General features: G+C 40.8%; 1 protein-coding gene across 3 annotated transcripts in view; it reads left to right on the top strand.

Annotated features, from left to right (window-relative positions):
• The window catches only part of ARID1B (AT-rich interaction domain 1B), a 329,860-nt gene that overhangs the window by 262,538 nt on the left and 48,941 nt on the right, over window positions 1-18,381 (top strand). For all 3 annotated transcript variants that reach the window (XM_034060376.1, XM_034060377.1, XM_034060378.1), the window contains one exon: window positions 5,982-6,309. In XM_034060376.1, coding sequence (XP_033916267.1) covers window positions 5,982-6,309 — 328 coding nt within the window. The remainder of the gene's footprint in view (window positions 1-5,981; window positions 6,310-18,381) is intronic.

Raw genomic sequence — 18,381 nt, 5'->3', positions numbered from 1 at the left:
ATTAGCCTCTTTCTCTGTATAAAAATAGGGATTTTAAATTGGGCAAGGAAGTAATGAATCTGTTGTATTGCAAGGGCCATTTGTTTAAGAGATCGAGCATGTCATCTCTGCAATGAGGCCACATTTGACCAAGCATGGAATAAGGGTCACACCACCTATCCCAAAATAGGACTTCTTTTCTTAAATGAAATCCAGTGAAGGCCAATATGAAACTGTGTGGTGACTGTGAGGGTTGAAGTCTTCTAACAAGCATAATAGTACAGCGGCTACTGTGGAAATATAATATTGAGCTCTAATGCATACAGTTTGTGAATCTTAATAGTTAAGATTTCCTACAGACTGAGAGAGACAGTTCCTTTTATTTTGCTTGTTTGATGGAATTGTTGGAGGATTAAACCAAAAATAGAATACACGGTTTCTGCCCCTGGACAACCGTAAACTTGTCTACTGTTTTGCTTTCAGTGGATAACCTTTATCAAATATGAATCTCTTTAGGGGTTTAATGAAGTTGAAGTCAAGCCATGGAATATATAAGGGATGGTATTTTCTTTAGAGGTTCATGAATAAGCTTTTCTTTGCAGCAAAGAACAATAGTAGTTAAGTGCTAACTACTGTTTCTTTCTTACTTAAAATTCTCAAAAAGGACTGGAGCCAGAAGCTGGAGATTCTGTAAGGGCTTTATGGCTTGCCCATGCTAGTAAGGATGGTGACTTTAGTCTCCAGTTTTTGAGATCTAGTTCTGATGTTTGTTTGCAGGGACCTTCACTGCCCTGCGTGATGTTCCTTTCTGTTTCATCTCTGGGTAGCGTTTGTTGTAGTGTTCTGAGCACAGGGCTACACGCCAAGATTTCCCAGTTTCTAATTTTGGCTCTGCCTTTTACATCATCTTTCAACATAGGCAAGTAGATTAATTTCTCTGCTTCGCCTTCCTTAACTGTAAAATGGGGCTAGTAGTGCCTTATAGCCATGTGTGAAGATTAATTGCCTAACTCTAGTTGACTGGTGCTTTCCTTTTATTTGGAAGGCATTTTGTGGCCATAAAATGCTGTCCAAGTGCTTATTTTTATCTGCACAGCGAGCAGCTAGCTTAACTGGTAAAAATCCAGTGAATTTATGGTGTGATATCCTGACTTCCAGCTGTACCACTGCTGCTGAGATTCTGAACCATGGGAATAGTGGGTGTCAAGTGTAGTAAAACATTAGCCATCCACACTGATTGAATGGAAAGGGTTTTGTACTAAATCAATGCATTTAAGTAACACGCTGAATGCTACTTTCGTTTTTGCTTGAGTTCAGCAGTTCTTTTCCTCCCTCTGTAGATGAAAGTGCCTATGTAATGATTTTATGGGTCACGGTCAGGAAGAAACATCTATTAAAAAGTGAACTTGAGGGGCAGGAAGAAAATGAGCATCATTGTCATTAACAGACCGTTTCAGAAGGGTCTGGTGAATAGTGTGATGGATGAAAAGCATGTTCTTCTGCCAGCTCGTGGAGAATACTGGTGATCCTGTGCACTGGTCATCATAAAATTAGGGCCTTGCAGACTTTCAGCTCTACAGGTAGCAATTAGAGCAGAAGGATACTACATTTTCACCAGGCTGATGTGACCATTAATAAAATCTGGGGATGGAGATGGTGATATTTCGAAGTCCTGTATTTACCTGGAATATAGTAATGTTACACTATTTACCTTTTATTACCAGAATAACAAATATATTAAAAAATACCTCGGTTGCAACCAAGTTCTTAAATTATTAAATTAAATAATAGTCAAGGATTTTATTTGCTTTCCATGTCCTGTTCACATGGGCGTTCTTCCAGAATATTGTTAAGCACAGGCTGAGTTTGACAGGACTACTTGTATTTTTATGTATATGTCATAAAAATACGAGTATTCAGCTTTCAGTGTCCTTTCTCTGCAGTGGAATTGCACACCATAATAAAGACTACACCAGTAAGTTTGGGTTGGAGGAATTAGCCTCCAGTTCACCAGAGCAGAATGATCCATTTCATGCATATGGTTGATTTATTTGGTTTTCATGTGTTCACATGACACTTAGATCTATAATAAGAGTAGAATATATTTTCCCAGGAAGCAGTTCTGTACTGGGGACCTAGTCCGATCCTTTGAAACCATTCCCTACAAAAATAAAGAATGGTTTTGGCTCCACACTTCTGTGTCTGTGATACAGCATGCAGTTACAGAACATTAGTTTTAATTTTGTATTAAATCCCAGTATTTGCCTGTACCCAGATAAAAAAAAAAGAAAAAAGAGAGAGAGAATGGAAGTTGTTACTGAAAGAAACAGTCTCTTTGGTTTGTATTTGGACAGCACCTAGCTTGGGGGCTAATGAAGCTTTGGTCTGTTACCCTGGCATAAAACTGCTGCCACAGCAAAATGTCCTTTAAATGCACTCTGGAGAGCAGTCAGATGCTATAGTCAGTTTGGTCTTTTAAGACCAGGGAAGAAAAAAACTTCCTGTGGATCAGTAAAACATGTCAGAAATGCATCCCATCTCCCTAAATTTTCCTACTTGATTCAGCAGAAAAACTGCTCTGTTTGGGTATAACAGAGAAGCCACAAGCTCAGAATTTCACAGTAGGTTAAACCCCCTTTTCTTTGTGGTGAGGTAACATGGTTTGTGCTTTGTAACTTTCAGTGCTGGACTCATTTCACAAAAGCACTTTGCTACTTAGGTCCCACTGATTTTAATCCTAGATTTTAGTTGAAGTGGTAGTATCTTAAGGATGAGATGCCGTAAATATCTCAGCCCACACATACAACAGCTTGTGGAGTTAAGACTTAAATACCAACTCTATTTGCCAGAGTCTCCTAGGTAAAATAGTCTTGGTGGAATTCAGAACAATGCATTTAAATGTTCTGTATGAGAAAAACTGATGGGTAAGTGCACGTGTTAAAAATTCTAAAATGACTTTAAGATGCTATTTTTAATACTGTGAATTTGACCCATTCCTGTAGAGAGCAAAATTAACAGGTAGTTCTCAAATTTCCCTCTTTTCAGCTTGCCTGGAAATGGCAAGATATCAGAGCACTTTGTTCAGCAGACCTGGACAAAGTGGACCAGAGTTTCAGCAGGAAGTATGAACATCTGTCTTTGGCAGGTTGTTATTAGGCTTTTTTATATTTTATCTTCATTACCCTTTTTTTTCACTTTCTTCACAGTTCCAGTTACTGCTTTGTTTTTTTTTTCTCATGTGTTTGAGATGTTATCTCTCTGGGTTCTGCTCTGCCAAGGGAGAGTTGGAATCAAAAATCCCTCGGATATGGAGGGGAGGAGTTGTTCAGCAGTATTGTACAGCCGCTGTTGCCAGGCTTGTACCCACTTGAAAAGTGTGGGCCTTTGGACTTGGCTGCCTGACACGTCCAGCTGATGTGGGCTGGCCTAGCATCTGCTGCATTCATTGTGTTTAATGCTGCATCCATCTGCTTTCTGTCAAAGCCACTGCCAACAAATTACTAATCTATTAGAGAAACATGGAAATAAGATTGCACTCCTTATTCCTGGCAATTCCTCTTGTATTTTGCTTGGCTTTTATTTTGCCCTTTTTGGGGTTGGTTTTTGTTTGTTTTTTTGTTGTTTTTTTTTTGTGGTCTGGGAAAGGTATAAGAATAGCTGGTGCTTGAAATATTGAGGAAATGCTTAGGGAAAAAAAGAAACATGGAAAAAACATTGAAACTTCCTTACTGAAAAGATACCACTTCCCTGTGCTCTTGGCTGTGTATCCCTGGAGATGAATGATTAGGAGCTATTTTAACTGAGCCACATATTTTTATGGAGAAGATTCCACTGTTTTTTCAGTGTTGTGCTGACACTGGAAAAGCCAAAGCATGAAAGAAGAGATTCTTTGTCCCAATTCAGACTAGCATCAAAACAGCAATAGTATTTAGCATTGGTGTTTGCTCCTCCAAGCATGCTGCTGAATCGTACTTTATAGACCCTAAATGACAAAACAAATTGGCTTTATGTAAATCGGACTGACAGTAGCTCCCAGTGGTTATGGCTATCAAGTCTGCTAGTCTAGGGAAGGAATTTACTTCACTTTGGGAATCAGTATTGCTAATAGCATGTGCATAAAATGTATTAACTGGCTGTGTGTAATCTTCAAGTGCACATATACGCTATCGTGCACATTTTTCTTGCACAAAACAACTAGAAAATCAGAGCAACACCCAAGTTGTGTGTTACACCTTTAACACTGAGCAGAGCAGTATGAAACTAGTCAACCCTTCAGTTTGTGGTCACATACACTGAATCAGAAGTGTAGTCTCAGCAACCAAAACTCTGACTAGGGGCAATGGCTCACTGAACAGAAAATAGTCAGCTGCCAGAGGCCAAGCCTAGAGGAGGAAAAGTGACAGGGCAGTCTGAAGTCAGCATAAAGCTGAATCTGGAGCCTTTCATCTCTGTTGGACCACATATTGGGGATATTTCTGTCAAGATCCTGAGGCAGAAACTTGGTTTCTGACACAGAAGAGAATTGTTGCTTCATTTCCTTGCAAAACTTACGTCTTATGTGTTCTTGCTGAGGAGAACTTGCAACAGAATGAATTGGTTACTGGGTAGGGAGGAGAGGAGAGTTAGCCACAGCACAGCAGCAGGACGGTATGAATTAATTATATGTGCATTCAGATGGCGGATGAATATATTTATTCTAAATACAAACAGGAGTTGCATGCCACCAACTCCACTGCCTGGTGGCTGAGGCCTGAGGAGAGACGTGGTTGATCTCCATGTTCAGAGAAAGAGTCCAAGGACTGCTGCCTTTGAACGACCGTGGGAATATCTGAGAGTAGTCAGGGAACTCTGCTCTGTGGCATCCCACAGGGAGGGAACGGGTTGTGTTTCCACTAATCTGCATGAGATGGAAATAAAGACAAGTCAAAACTGATGACTGAAGTAGTGTAATGTGATCCGTTTCCTAAAATACTTTCTATCATATCTTTACTGGGTTTTTTTCCTTCCTCTTTCTCATGCTGCTTGGGTTTGTTTCTAACACTGAATAGTGTACACTCACTTCTTGACCTTTCAACATGTTAGGGAAATCAGCACTCAAATGAGTTAAACTGCTGCAAGTGGAGCAGTTTGTCCCAGTGACAACATAGATTGGGATCAGCCGCATTTTCATGCCATCCCTCATAAGGCAGCTATTCATATTAGCATCCTTGTAATATTGCTGATTACTCCGGGAATGCTAGTTTTCCCGGAGGAGGTGTGCTGTAAGCTACCATCCCTTCTGCTGGCATAGTTAAACCTTGAACTTACCAGGAAGGTAGGGTAGGGCAGGAAGGAGCAGAAATGTTTCTCGGGGTCTGGCACCCATCTTCACTGGTCCATGCCAAAGCACCTCTGACACAAATGGGCAGAGCAGTTAGGAGCAAGAAGCCAGTGAGAATAGCCTGTTGCTGAAATTGCAGGAAGATAAAGAATGAGAACATGAAATTACAAAAACAAGATGCTCCCTTGAGCTTATGTAATGGGTTTCTTACATGCCATGTATCTCTTTACTGCGTAAGGCGGTTTTGTACTCTGTGCTATGTTGTTAACCCTCTAAAGGCTGTGTTTTTCTGTCTTTCCTCTCATCCCATGACATATAATAGGCAGAAAATGTTCAAGAGTACATTAAAATCAGGTTCATAGGGTCATTAAGGTTGTTAGGGTGCTGAGGAATTGTTCTTGGCTGACCTTCTTTTCAAATCAGGGTCAGATAGAAAATCAGAGCAGGTTACTCGTGGCATTATCCAACTGGGTCCTGAAAATCTCTAAAGAGGGAGTCTGCACAAGCTCTTTGGGCAGCTTGTTCCACTGTCTGTACTCATGGTGAAAAAGTTCTGACTTTGAGGCCAGCGGGGCTCACTTTAGTTCACATGTGTAAGTTCTGCAGCTACTTGCTTCCGCAATAGATACATTTGCTCAAAAGTATGATGTTTTTCTCTGTGTTTTTTTATCATTTTGTTCAGGAAACTACTCCAGACCACCAACGTACAGCGGCGTGCCCAACACAAGTTACAGTGGCCCAGGACCCGGCATGGGTATAAATGCCAACAGTCAGATGCATGGACAGGGGCCAAGCCAGCCTTGTGGTACTATGCCCCTGGGACGGATGCCATCAGCTGGGATGCAAAGCAGACCATTTCCTGGAAACATGAGCAGTATGACCCCCAATTCTCCTGGCATGTCTCAGCAGGGGGGCCCTGGGATGGGCCCACCCATGCCAACTGTGAACCGTAAGGCACAGGAGGCGGCTGCTGCAGTGATGCAGGCTGCTGCAAACTCCGCTCAGAGCAGGTATGCGTCCAGGTGAAAGGAGTTTAAATGCACAGGAATGTTTTTTCTTGACATTTCTGAAGTAGCAGCACTGTAGAGGTGTCAGCATATGCATTTATACAGTTGTATCAGTGTTCTTATCTCTGGGAGGAGATAAGGTGTGGGAAGAATACTTTTTCTTTCAGTGTAAGCAGAAAATATGCTATCATGTGTTTGAATTATCCTCTCAAAAAGCAGCTGTGACAGTGGAGATGGTGACCACTTCCAGTTTGGTTCTTGGCATTGTAGGCTTTAGGAAAAGGCCCAGGTTTGCAGTGAATTAGGAGTTGAAAACAACCCCTCTGCAACTTAATTAGGTGGATATATATTTTCTGTCTCCAGTAGGGAGAGAGCAAATGTGTCCTTGGCTACTTGCCCCTGACAGAGAGTAGGAAAGCTGATGAAGCTGCCCATAAGATTTTGCATTTACTGATCACATTGTGAGCAGCAGTGCTAATGGCAGTTCTCTTCTATGGGATGGCATGCAGAGGGGAAGAGGAGGGCAGGCTGAGGGGATCAGCTGGAGGGGAAGAGCAAAAGGAGGCCTGAGAGAAATCTCTAGTTGCCTGGAGTTGATAACTGCCACTTATGCATCCATAAGAGAGAACTTATACACAGGATTGTAGAGATTGGAGCCATCATCTGTCATCTTGTCTCCCCTTTGGGCACCATAACTGCATGTTGCCATTTGTGTATGGGTTTTTGGCAAAGACACTTTTCTGTTCATGGTTATTCCTAAGATGCCTGAATACTTGCAATGAAATCATATTTTCTGGGAATTTTTTCAGATGAAGTAATTTCCACATTTCTCTGGACTTAAATAATTCCTGATGTGTTTATTATCTTTATCTGTTACAAGAAATTCCATTACATTTGAAAATTATACAAAGCTGCTTGCACTGTTCTGGTGAGCATGTTTGTGTGTATGTATTAAGCATCTTGCATTTATTGATGCATATGCATACAGAGATGCACATATATGCATACAGGTATTTATCATTCCAGACCAGTGTTTGCAGACTCTAGAGTTGCTCTAATTCCAAGATACAATATAAAACTAGAAATAGGAAGCTAATGTGTCGCTGTTGCTTTTTTGTTCTGTGAGGTTGGAAAGCAGGTGGCTTCTCATGATAAGCAGTAGAAAACTTCTAAAACAGCAACAGTAAATCTAGTGTACTGCCTGTTCTTGTTCAGTAAAATAGAACCATCCTTCCTTAAAATAGACTGTACTCTGGCAGATACCTGTGAACTAGCATGCTCTTGCTTGTGTTGGTGTTTAAACAGACCTGTCTAGTAGTATTTACAAAAGTCTGCTACTGTCTGTCTGGTTTAGGCTATTAATTGATGGGACAGGCACAAAGGAATCAATGGGCCATCACTGCAGCTGCAGGAATACTTTCTTTATATTCATAATAAAAGGAAAAGCTTATGTTTGTTGGTCTTGACAGCAAGAAAAGACTTTGTGTTAAGTGGAATGTATTTAGGTTTGATTCAACTTACACCTTGGGCATAGTGTGTGGCATTTGATCAAAAACTAGGTTAGATGATTACAACTTCCATCTCACACCTTCCTCCCAAGTCAGTTTTGTAACAGTGCTTTTGGTTTCTAGCTTTGCCTAGGGAAAACTGCAGCATTTCCATCGCATACTGTCCATTCCAGTGCTCCAGCACCTGTGGAATGTCTGAGCAGTCATGAAATCTCTATTGCAAATACTGGCAAAAGGGCTATTTATAAACTGCAAATTGAGAGAAACCTGTCACACCCCTCTGATGCCAGGGGGCTGCAAGCACACTGTTTTCCTCTTTGATCTCAAGTCAGCTGTAGGGTTGAAAGCATAATGGCTTTTGCCTATTCCTGCAAGACCTCCATACTTGCATAGGGAAGGAATGTACTTGACAATGATTCATATTTGTGATACAGAGCAAATCCAAAGAGGCTGTTCTTTTGTTCTGCTTTAGGCCACCATACGTTAGGCACCTGCTGATCCCAGCCAGTCTGGGGCTGGCAGATGCCCCATGTTTTCTTCACAGCACCCCAGCTATGGCAGCACTCAGGCTCCCTTGATGCACCAGCCTGACCAGTATGGGTAGGTAGCAATGTAAACTAGACCTTGTCAGGGTTTTTTATTAATGAACATGCCATCTGGCTGCTGAAGGAATATAAAAAATCATGTGAAACATACACAAATACTTTCATCATAGAGGAGATGGAAAGTTTTTGTTTCCTTTTTACTAACGCCACTGTTACAATAGGATGAAAATCTGCACGTCACTCACTGTCATACCTGCATGGGTTTTGAATTGGCTCCATTTCCTGCCTGAGTGGGAAATGAAGAACTTTGTCACTGAGAAGGAATCATCCCTCCTCCCCCTTTTATAGAAATTGTCTTTCTCCCCTCATTGTTAGTGTTCTCGTCTCGCAGTGGTGCTGTACAACCCCATTGTCTTGACCTGGTGCTGGTATTGTCATTGCTGCCTGGGCAGTGAGCTGCAACCCTCAAAGTATGCTCCCATTCTGGGAGGTGGTGTACTGCAGGAATGATGGCAGGGTTTCTTAATGGCATCTTCAAGAAAGTTCTGTTACACTGTAATTGAGCATGCACTTTTGAAAAATTTCAGTTAGTTGCTAATATAATTTTTAGGAGCACCAAGTGTCTGGTGCAAAACATTCACCTGAAATGCAGCTACTCTTTTCTCACCAGTCCTTCACACTGTGATTTCTGTAACCATATCATAAAACGCTGGGACTATGTATCTGCTGTGGCTCCCAGCCTGTTTCTCCCTGACAACCAAGTCCAGCTTCACCTGAGATTCAGGTTTCATGGGTTTCCCTGCCATCATGTTATTTCAGTTTTTACCTGCATAGGAAGACTATAATACCCAAATTACTGCTGCCTTCATGCTTATTAACTAGTTTTAACTACCAGTTTTCTCTAGCTGCTTTTGTTTGAATTTTTTCCTTATCATTTTTATATATATATGTGAAAAAGTACAAACAAAGAAAATTAGAATGCAAATCTACTGGTTCTCCTGTTCAAAAAGCAGAAATTATTGAAATGGCAGAACACTTGCACCATACTATTTTATCTGACTGGAAAGACATCCACTCTTTCAATGCCAAAGTGCATGAATAGTGTCCAGCCTTGTTCCTTGAATGTCTTGAGTTTCTAAGATTCTGCTGTGGGGTTCAAAATCTGTTGGATATTTATTACTATAAAATACACTTTTCTGTAGACCTACAAAGAAAATGAAATGGTTGTGTCAGAGTCAAGATTACACAGTAGTATTTCTGTACAAGTTGGTTGTGATTCCCTTCAAGGTCAGTTTGTTGAATCAGTAACCAAGTGTCAATAAGGGACAGAAATTTATCTTCAGCTGTTAATCCACAGGATCTATCCTTTACCAGCTCTGGAGTCTCATTTAGACATTGAAAGCTAGTTTGCCTCTGCCTTGCCAAGCCACACTAAGCAGCTGTGTAAAATGAATTTAAATGGCATACATTAGAGTAAAATCACTTCCACTGGGGCAGAAAATCAATGTTCGTTAACCAGAGCTGGATGATGAGGATCTGAGTGTCAGCCAGTTATACCTAGGTATCATCCTCAGTGCAGACCACCATCCTTTTAATTAGAGAAGATAAAATCATATAAATAAAAGTGTGGCTGAGGAAGATACTAGGTTTACACCATTAGAATTAGCCTTTGAGCTCACCTTGAGGCCTGCTCTATGTTAAGCTTAGATTGATTTCTACAGCTACATATTTTCGCTGTAACGTAAAATCTGAAGATGTTCTAGTCTACCTTTTGCACACAGGCCAGTGTTTCCCAGATGATATGTAGCACGTCACACTAAAGAAAAGAAAGGTGTTTTTAAGACCTTTTCATTAAACCAGCACTATCTCTGGTTTCAGGTTACCCAAGATGCTTAAGCAGGATTTGGATAACAGTTTACAGCAGGCAATGCTAAATAACTCTAATACCTTGTATAGTTATTATGCTTATTTTCAAGAAGGCCGTGTGAAGGAACTGCAAAACCGTGTTTTCCTTTTTATATCTGTCTTGGTCTTATCACACCTATTGTCTGATAAGGACTGTATGTTGAAGACCTAAAATAGCCACTGCTGGGTTCTGCTCCTGAAGGTTAGAACCCAGTGGAGGCCTCTGAGGACCAGGTGGTTCCAAAAAAGAACAAGTCTTTCGTCACACTGTAGTTCTTACAAGTGATAGGTAAGTGTGTGTGTACAGACCTGCAACACGGTAAGCCTGCAGTAAAAGCAAAAAAACTTAAGTAAATGAGGTAGCATATTCCTCATTGATATGAAAGGCAGCAGGTTTAGCCAGTATCTTACAGTACCAGCCAGGTTTGAGTTCCTCAGTTCATACATGCCCAACTTTAATTTTTTCAGGGCTATGTTTCACTGTCTGTGAGCTTTTGTTTTCTACAGCAAGTGTCCAGTATACACTTTTGAAAATTTATTATTAGGTTGACACCTGAAGTCAACAGATGTTTTTAGAGCTAGATGCTCATCGTCATCATTTTCAGCATCTGCCGTGCTCGCAGTGAGTGTCATCTGAGCATGTCATCTTAACAGTTGATGGTGTGACTGTAGTATGTGGAAAGGTAAAAACATATTTGTGAAAAAGCTGGCTTATGTACTGTTAGCAGCGTGGCCTTGGGAAGACGTAGTTTAGTACTATGTGGTTGTAAAGTACACATCCAGCTGGATGCTAAAATGAGCCTCTTGCTGGTGTAACTACAGTTATCGATACCTGAACTAATTACTGTAAAATGAGTTTCAGTGTGCCTACATGAGGAGCAATCCTAGCTTTGAAGGCAGCGTCTTTGACCTCAGTGTACTGTACCTTAATATGATTCTCGGAATTGCATGTTGCAGTTTTGTAAATTAAAGCAATTTTTTTTTATAGATTGAATTTAGAATTCAGTGTCATTGATTTTAGAGTAGGCAATTTAGGCATAGTAGTTTATTAAACTGAGGAATTGGGATCCAGCTTAGCTATTTGCAGCCTCTGGCCATTTTAAATCCTGGTCATTGGGTTTCTAAATTGAGGTGGATATTTACATTATTGTCCACTGATCCCCATGCCACCTGGGAACTGGTGTTCAGTCACTACAGTAATGTGGGTGTTACATTGCTTTGACATACTTCTAGGCACTCTAGAACATGGTTCTGGTTCTGAACTGCTTAGCAGCCGGTTAGATACCACAGCCTCATTGTGGTGAGGTCAGAAGAATTCAGGTAGGTTTTCATTCAGCCCTAGAACTAATCCATATAAGCTGACTGATATTAGAGAATTTCTGTTGTACAGAGAAACAGGTACAATTTGTGTAAATAAGCTTGAAATGTGGGTTCTAGGTATCTTCTTTTTAGTCTGTGAGTGTGTATACATGCACATGCACACTTCCGCATATACAGGCAGACAAACCTTTCATCAGCATTTCTCCCCTGCTAGATATGTATAATTCATACTCCATGTTGCTGGTGCCAGCAAAGCACTTTTTCTGTATTATTTTCTCCAACAGCAGGGTAATGTAGCACTGCTGATGGACTAGAAGGTACTGGTGAGGAAATATAGTAATGGACATGGTGCATTAAAATGTCAAAAGGAAAAAGAACGAGGCGGAAATGGGGAATAAATTTTTTAAAAAGAATAATAGTATAAATAAAACCCAGAACTCTTTTAGGCATTTTACATCCTAGAGCCTGTCAATTTCTATGCAGTATTTTCCAGTCTGGCCCTTTTGATCTTGAAACTTGGGTTTAAAATTCTAATTGAGATTTTAAAAGCTGTGGTTATGTAGCAGAAGACTTCAAGTGCTACAGTAAAACTACAGTCTTTAATCCCTGGAGAGAGTATGTATTTTCCATTGTTTTACCTTTTCCCCTTAAGCATGGAGGTGTTCTTCTCTGCTGGGAAGTGCAGTGGAGTGCAGGAAGGTTAAGTACTCATTCAAGTTTCTTTGCTTATTCAAACCAGGCTGCTTCCAGATGAAAGGCTGCCAGCTGTGAAATCCCCGAAGTAAACTAGGCTAAGATAGGACTGGTAGCCATAATTGGAGCCAGTGCAGGGGTACGTTATCTGTTGCCTTTGAAATAAGCTCCTAGCAGAACTGCTGTTCTTGACAGGTCTTTTATTCAATATTCAGTCAGAGGGAAGGAGTTACTCCTGTTTGAATTCAGGCCATTCACAATTCTCCAGTCTCAAGGTGTCTCATCATTTTGTCTCCACCCTGCTCCTCCCAACATGCCCAGACTTTAGATTTCCTTTAGGAATCCTAGATCACCCTGCTTTGCTTTGTTTGCACTGTTTGAATATCCAGGCAGTACATTCAGTTCATGAAACTACTTTTGGCTTCCGAAATACAGAAAAAAAGGCACGTATGGTTTCAGCTGGATCAAGTGGTATTGCTTCTTGGCCTAAATGGCTGTATAATGTTTCTGTGAACTCCAAATAGCTGCTGTGCTTGCTCCACCTGAGGCTGGAGGCATTTCAGTAACAGGTGGAATATTTTCTCTCTGAGCTAAGTTTCTGTGTTATTTGAGGGGTTAAAATTCCAAGTATTAATGCTTACTGTAACTAATTTCTAAGGGAGCTATTAACCAGTATTGACATCTTTTTCTTCGAAAGGACCCATGCTTCTTTCTGCTTCATGAGAAATAGTCATTTATGTCAAACTGGTTTTTGTTTGTTTGTTTGTTTTTCTAAAATGGCACTTCCTTTTCCTTATGTTTTGCTTTTTAAAGGAGAACCATATATGGCTTTTCTACAGTGTATTAGGAAGGGTGAAGTACAGATTAGATTATATGTATTTTTTATAGTAAAGGGAGAGCTGGCAGTCACACTTTGTGATTATTTTTTTTTCAATGGGGATGCATTTTGTAGATCAGCTCAAAATTGCTGATAAAATCATGTAAGGATTGGAAGAAAGTTTACATGCTGAGCTAACTGAAGCCATTTCTTGTAGGAGACTAAGAAAAATATATTTTTATCTGGAACTTTGTTTTACTAAAAGGTAAATCCATCATTCTGGAGCCCTGGATGTCACCATGCTGCAGAGCTCGTGCAGGCAACCAGCGATTTGGGGAGGCATTTTTTCCTTTCTTTGTTCCTCATCAATCAAGTAGACTGCTGTATGTTGTTCATGCCATTAGAAATTCACCACAGACCTCAAGAGTCCTACTCCTTTCCTTCTTCAGAGAGTAACCATTCTTAAATTGTGAAAGGAGGAGCATGTTGGGAAGGAAGGGTGATTTTCAGAGTCATGAATGAGAATTTTTGTTCATCTTAGAGACACTTCAATTATTACTGTGTCAGGATTTTTTTTTGTCTTGATTTGGTTATTTAGGAGAACTGTTGCCCTCTAAAGAAGTGCTCATGGTTTTGATGCCAAACTGCAGTGTAGGACTCTGTGTAGTGTATTAACATTCCACCTCAGAGTCAGATGTTATGTAGAAATTCTCTGCCTCAAAAGGTGATCTTTAGGGCATTAAGAATGCAGTACTTCATTAATTGTTACTGTATAATACTAAAGAAAAAGGGAGGACTTTAAATTGAGTATTCTTTCTTGGAATGGCAAGAAAAAGTATTTTCACACTGCCTGTCTTTTTGCCTATTAGCTGGAAGATCTACTAGTTTAAATCACAGCACTAGTCACAAAAAAAAAAAAAAGGAAAAAAAATCCACCACCACAATAAGAGCAGCAAAACAATCCCAAAGCCCAGGAAAATAGCCATCTGTTTAATGGGACTCATGAAGAAAGCTAATTCCATGACTGCTCTATGTGATTAAAATGTCAAAAGGAAAAAGAACAAGGCAGAAATGGGGAATACATTTTTTTTAAAGGAATAATAGTATAAATAAAACCCAGAACTCTTTTAGGTGTTTTACATCCTAGAGCCTGCCAATTTCTATGCAGTATTTTCCAGTCTGGCCCTTTTGATCTTGAAACTTGGGTTTAAAATTCTGATTGTTACTAGACATATAAGTAACCTTGCAAGAATCATATTAAATAGTAACATAACAGCAATAAGATTTTTTCAGCAGTGGCCTGCAGTCCCACTAGCACATTTAATATCTGTTGCAGTTGTCACAGTAGGTTTCAGGCATCCTCTGAGCCAAAGATGAAGAAAAGAGCCATCTGAAACCATGCTGACCTATGCACCACATTGATCTTATGAAACTGTCTGGAGTGCCAAAGTGCCGAGACCAATGGTAATAATGGCAGTAATAATATTGATAAACATATAACAGCTTCAGGCTGTTGGGCAAAGATAGGTAAGATAAAATGTGTCTGTTGGGAAATCCCTCTGGAGAACTTCTTGGCCATGCTGCTGCACATACACAGTTGCATTCAGTGTGCTGTCAGCCAGATGACATTTTACTATGAAAAGATACACTGAAGAGCTGGCATGAAACGATCGGGATTTTGTTAGATTTTCAGTTGCTTGCCAGCACAGTGAGCTCCATGGAGCTGCAGCGGTGCTCAGAAATGATGTGGGGATGTGACTGAATATGGTATGACCTTGGTGAAAGGCAGCAGGAGATCCACATCCGCAGGTAGAAGAGCTTAGGGGTTGAGCCTCTTCCAAGGCAGTGCTCTACCTTAGGACATCGCATAAGTGAAACGCACAGTGTCCTTAGCTTCCTGTAGCTTTTTAGCACCACGCTTTGGTGACCTCCCTTCTGTTCATATGCTGGGAACAGACTCTTACCCACTTACAAGTGATCATTCTGGGAGAGAGTTCATAGGGCCTTCCGACTTTTTAATAGAGCTATTTATAAACATGCACAAAAATAGAAGGTGCATAGTGAGCAAGTCATATGAGTCATTCCCATTTTGATATCAAGTCACACCAGGCTAAAATCACCCTTCTTGGCATTCCAGTTCAGATTGACAGCATCATGCCATACAGGGCAAATTTCTTTTTTTGCTACAAACCCAGTTCATGCATTCTCCTGCTTGCCAGACAGATTACTGCAACACTCTTTCACCCATCACACTCCACTTGGGCTAAGAAATGTAACTCCTCCGTGCTCAGATATTATGTTTGATAGGGACAGTACACAAGTAGCTGCTGTTAGAGCTGCTGTTTAAATCCACATTGTCAGGAAGGTAAGCAGGGGTCACTAAGAGTAGAGATTCGATGGTATTACGAGCCATTTGACTTGGCCTACTTTTCAGTAGTCCAGTGTTTTCTGTCACACTGCATTATTTTGTATTTATCCAGTAGAGGTTGCTGCTCGACCCCCAACAGGTTGCACTGAGTACAAAGGGCTTAGTTTGTTCTTACACAAATAAATCAGGTACAGAGGTCTGGTTGCACTTGTAGGAATGCTGTGCAATAAAGGCTTTTCATGGAATCCTTGTGGGTTTGAAGACTGGTGACCAAATGCTGTGGTCACCATGAAATTCAGACAAAAAAACCTTCCATTAACACAATAGGAGCTTTATAAAAACAAAATTAAATCACTGCAACGTAAAAAAAATAAACAAACAAAAACAAAACCCACTACGGTATTTCACTAAATATCCTTGGTTTTCAGTCATGCACCCTTGTATCATTAGGATCAAATGAAGTTAAGGATTTATTTTTCTGCAGGCTTGTGCAGTGTTTTCAACTGTATTCAACTACTTTGTTGAATTCTTCATTATTATTCTTGGATCTCTTCCTCAGTTTTTGTTATCTGTAAAATGGGATAGGGAGATTTATTCTGATCTCAGCATGCATTCCACAGTACAAAATGCTCTGTAGTTGTATTGTTATTAGCATCAGTGCTCTTGAATACTCATGTGTCTCTTACGTTGCTCTTCCAGTGTGCGATGTAGTGTGACACTCCTACATTTTATTGGGCTTTAAATGACAACCAAGTATGTAGCCCATCAGGCAGATGTTTTCACTGGAAATATGGTTAGTGTGGTTGACAGTAGCATGTAAACAGTAAATTTTTGTGGCTGCATTTCTGAGGGGCTAAGCATTGAATCAGCCTGGTGGTGGGAACATCTAGTTTTTAAGTTTCTTTTCCCTCCTTGGTTGTTTCTTAGTGAAATCTAAGTCATGGTGATGGTGCTAAAGGCACAAGTATTTGCATAATCAGAAGAAAAAGAAAATATTTAGAAAGGCTATTTATGTTATTCTTCCAAAAAGTATCTTGCACAGTAATTTTTAGATCAGCCAAATAACGAAAGCAAGTAGTGTGATCGGTCAGATTGCAGTGGATTACAAGGTGATGTGCACTGTCACATAATTGTGATGCTAGGAAGTTACTCCCCATTTTTAGCATTGCCATTTAGGCCTAGTCATTGGGAAGAGCAATTTGGTGTTGGGTCTGTGTGCCTGATGTGAGCAGACATGAACACACACCCCAGTACAAGTATGGATGCTTTTTCATTTATGTTTCCTAGTGTTTTGTCAGTATTGGTGCATTTCAGAAGTTTGGCCTCCCCTTTTCATGCATGAACACACACACAAGTAAAACATTTTATTTTTCCTTCTAGGCTGAAAAATGGAAAAACTCTCATGGCAGACCTGGCACCTGTCACACCACCAGCTTTCGTGGTTGGTTTTTAAAACTCTGTTATTATAAGTGGTGAGCTTCCCCACTGAACAGAGGAAATGTAAAATCCAGGCTAGTACACTTATAGTAGCAGGTGACAAGAGGGGGATGCTTTTCTTTCACATATAGTGATGTTGAACTTGTTTTATTTACATGGGAACTGCCCTTAATGCCATTTCATATCTGCTCCAGCAAATATTCAGATTTCATGTGTCTTGGCCTTTGCTAACAGCGCTGACGTGCCAGTGAACATTCCAGTTCAAGCAAAGTAAGCAATGTTGGGGTTTATTTTCCCTTTCTCCCTTCTCCCTCCTCCAGTTCTCCCATATCCCCTGACAACAGAAACAGTTTCACTTCTCCAAGGAAGCCCATAATGTAGCAAGAAGAAAAATCTATAACAAAAGAGCATATGTATCTGCCTGCACATGTTTATGTGTAAATTCTCCAGGGAGAAAGCATTCACGGGTCTCACTCCTGAATTACTCTCATTATAATAACCCATTTGGTGTCAAAGTATGACAGATTATAAGCGCTTAAGGCTAGTCCCAGCTCAAGACAGATTTAAATAAAGTACTTCTGGTTATTGTGCAGGTCACTGTGTTTAAATAACAACCCCCCAAATCATACTTTGACATTTAAAAGAGAGAGGAAATATTGTCATGCTGCAGACCTGGCACAGATAAGCACAGGGCAATTTGGTCAGTACACTGTGATTTGTGAGTGCAGCCTAACACAGTCATTTTCACAGTTTGTAATCAAGTAGCCACCTTAGCAGTGTGTCAGCATTAAAAAAAATGTTCCTTTTAAAATGTTTACACAAATTACTCCCCTGAGGTGCTGCAGTGCACTCACTGCAAAACTGACGTAGGTTAAAGATCTGGAGCAGAAATGGCAAACTTCCATGAGCTTGGAGGCTCATGGCTTTTCTTATCTCCAGCCAATTGCTCAGGTGGCCAGGCCACAGTAACAGGATAATTTTTCAGCTCCAGTGCCTAGAGTAACTGGGAGAAATCCCTGTGTTGCGTGAGTGCTGTGGCAGGTGTCAGGAAGCATAATGCAGATATGCCTAAATAATAATTGGTGCAAGCTTGCAGTCACCAAGATGAGTGAGGTGTGACTTGGTGGCAGCTCTTCCCTCCCTGGGCTGAGTGACCCATCCTGGCTCCCATCATTGCAGCACTGCTCTTTCAGCATCACCCTGCTGTGCCATGCTGCTTGGACTGGGAGCTCGCCTAGCCCCTGGCCAAGGTGGCCTCCTTGGAGCCTGTCGTGGCCTCACAGCACCCTGCTTTTGAGGCTTCCCTGTGATCCTTTCCCTTCCTTCAGCAAACCTGTCTGAAAAGCTCTCCATGTTCTCCCTGTAAGGACCTTCCCTGTGTTCACCCTGAAGGTAGCAGTGCTCTTTATGTTCCTCCCTGCTCCTCCTGCACCTAAAAGCCTTTGGCATTTTGTGAGGATGCTTCCAGCAACTTGTTCATTC

This window comes from Melopsittacus undulatus, chromosome 3 (genome assembly GCF_012275295.1).
Source record: "Melopsittacus undulatus isolate bMelUnd1 chromosome 3, bMelUnd1.mat.Z, whole genome shotgun sequence".
NCBI lineage: Eukaryota > Metazoa > Chordata > Aves > Psittaciformes > Psittaculidae > Melopsittacus > Melopsittacus undulatus.
Note: the sequence above shows the minus strand (reverse complement) of the source record. Positions and strands in the feature narration are given on the sequence as shown.